Genomic DNA, 2,934 nt, shown 5'->3' with positions numbered 1-2,934 from the left:
ATAATATTATAGTAATTGTATTTGAATATTTATAGTTTAAAATGTAATTTTTTAATAAAAAAGTGATGAAAATAATGTTAATATTTTTTTTTCTACTTTTTTGATATTTCAAAATGTATGACTAAAATTACGTCCTCATATCTCACATAATCTTATGGTCTCATTTGAATGTAACGATATATATATATATATATATATATATATATATATATATATATATATATATATATATATATATATATATATATATATTTTGATAAAGAATGTAACAACTAAAGAAATTATCAAGTAAGTTACAATAGAACTTTATCTCCATGTTACATTATTATTTAAGAAAATCAGGTGAGCATAATATTGGCCATCTGCCATTTGTGGAATTTATTTTTTCCACATTTAAAAAATAGAACTTTTTTATTCATTTTTTTACATTGCATTCATTTCCCGAATAGTATTTTATTTGTAATATGTGTACAGGTTGGTGGAGATGAAGACGGATCCAACTCTAGAAAGATTGTCATCAATGGGAAAATGGATTTCCATTCTGATCAAACCTGTAACCTCATGTGTAATTGCCCACTTATGACTATGATGATGATGATGATGAATCATGATACAACTCCATATTGCACAAGAGTACCACCCAAAACCCTAGAACTCTTTCCGGTTACCACCACCACCGCTGAACTCAAAGGCAATGATCTGTCCAACAACACTAATCCTTAGTCCAATGTCCAGCACCACCAATCTGTTAGTGGTCTTAATATAGTAGTGAAAGATGAAAAGCGGTTAGGGTAGTTTAAGGTTAGGTTTAAGGCTAGGTTTTAAAAATAATTGTTGGGTTTATGTTATATCACTAGACCTTCGTATGACAAGGCAGTACTGGTACTATAAGTTAGGATTCGATATGGTTTTCTGGATGAGAATTCAAGTGTAAGTTTCATAATCTTGCACTATGCACTTGAATTGTCAAATTTTCTTTGTTTTGATATGTTGATTTTCGTATTTTTTGTGTTTTTGAATTGTTAGACGCACTAAACTATGTACCTTGATTAGTGCAAAGTTCGAGATGCTCGTCAGTACTTTATGATTTCTGTATATAGGCATGTATTTATAAATTTCAGAGGTAATTTACTGTCTTAATTAGACTACCACCTGCAAAGTAAAGCCATAGAAAATGCAAAATCAACCATACTAATTCATCAATAATAACAATCAGCTGCAAATATATGTACATTTCTAGGGACTCTTTGGTAATCTTTGAATTGTTAAGTAGCTGAATATTTAAGAGGCCAAAATGATTATTTAAAGGTTATAAATGGTTCAGGCTGTTTGGTAAGGTTGTTAATTGGATGTCTTAAATGAGAAAAATTATCATTTTACTCTTCTAATAAGAACAATTTTAAACACAAATAATACAATCTTATATAAAATAACCATTTTTATAAAATCACAATTTTATAAAAAAAAATCTATTATTTCTTTTTCTTTATAACATTGAACTTTCAATTTCTTTTCATTCTGTTACAAGTCAACAATGAACTTTTACTTAAAAACAAAGAATAATGATTAAACTTTGAAATAAATGGGATAATCAGTTATCCCAACCTTTGACTATATAATAGTGTATTTATTCATACATAATACATACATATATAACATGGGAATTTGAAAGGTTAAGGATTTGTTATTATATTGTTAATGATCATCAATTAAATAAGGCCCTTGTTTCCAAAATCCTAATTGTATAAGTTTAAAATTACCTTTATAAACTGAACTGGCACTTGTCTTCGCTGTAAATAATGCTTTGAAGTGAAGGGTTTTATATATATGAAGTGAGCAATATATGTCTCTTCCCAATGACTGGCTACATTTGTAATAGTATCAATGTTTCCCAACATTATTTGAAAGATTTTTTTTCCCTTTTGTCTGATGATGGTTGCATTGAACAATCGCTTCCACACATCCATATGTTAAATCAACATGCATACATGAAATTGTTTATATTATAAGAGAAACTGCTTCCATAAGCCCATTCTCTGTCTAACATGAACTTAAAGAAATGTCCCTTCGCTAAGCTACATCAATAAACAATAAACAATAGCAATATTACAAACAAAAAACAATTCAAGAGAAAATACCTATAATACTGTAGTTGGATCTTCAATCAAGGATCTAGGGCTCAACTTCCTACTTCTTATACGAGGATTTATTTTCTTGGTGTAATAAAGAAAATATTTTCACTTGGTTACATGAAGTAAGACAAAACTCTATAATAAATGGCCATAAACACACTTTAGATTTCAATCGATGTAAATATAAGTATACAACACCAATTATGCATCAGATACCTTTAAGATATTCATTGATGATGTTGTAGCTGAAACATCAAAAACAAAAGTAAAAATCATAAGCTCTACATGTCATTGTGTGAAGATATATATTCAAAATTATCCTATTTTATTAATAGAAAATCTTAATTTTGGATTTTATATATATATATATATATATATATATATATATATATATATATATATATATATATATATATATATATATATATATATAATACTTTCAAGCTAACACCAATTATGAACAATCTTGCGTATAACTTTACTAAACATATCTTGAAGTAGATTAAATATAGAAAGAAAGATATTACCTTTACTGCCAAGATCCTCCCATTCCATTTATCGATACAAAAAAAATCCAAGGTCATTATCAACAAGAAAATAAATTGTACCTACCTATATTTCTTAACTATCATCAATTTGACGAAACAATTAACAACGCAAATCAAATCACACAACAATGGAAATCTATAAAATCAATATATAATCAAACAACCATACAATAACAAAGATTGAAATAATATGTACCTAAGTAGAAAAGATAGGTGATAATCTTTAAAACCTAATTAAACCATGACGTAGAAGC

The 2,934-nt window shown here is 27.2% G+C and overlaps 1 protein-coding gene across 1 annotated transcript in view; it reads left to right on the top strand.

The window, feature by feature from the left end:
• Positions 1-723, top strand: part of LOC145049922 (uncharacterized) — a 2,029-nt gene extending 1,306 nt beyond the window's left edge. The window contains exon 2 of the mRNA XM_078998256.1: positions 475-723. Coding sequence (XP_078854382.1) covers positions 475-723 — 249 coding nt within the window. The remainder of the gene's footprint in view (positions 1-474) is intronic.
• Positions 724-2,934: the final 2,211 nt, after the last annotated feature.

Source organism: Lactuca serriola, chromosome 5, assembly GCF_051521515.1.
Source record: "Lactuca serriola cultivar US96UC23 chromosome 5, Lser_US96UC23_V15, whole genome shotgun sequence".
Taxonomy (NCBI): domain Eukaryota; kingdom Viridiplantae; phylum Streptophyta; class Magnoliopsida; order Asterales; family Asteraceae; genus Lactuca; species Lactuca serriola.
The sequence above is the reverse complement of the archived record's forward strand: the minus strand, read 5'-3'. Positions and strand labels throughout refer to the sequence as shown.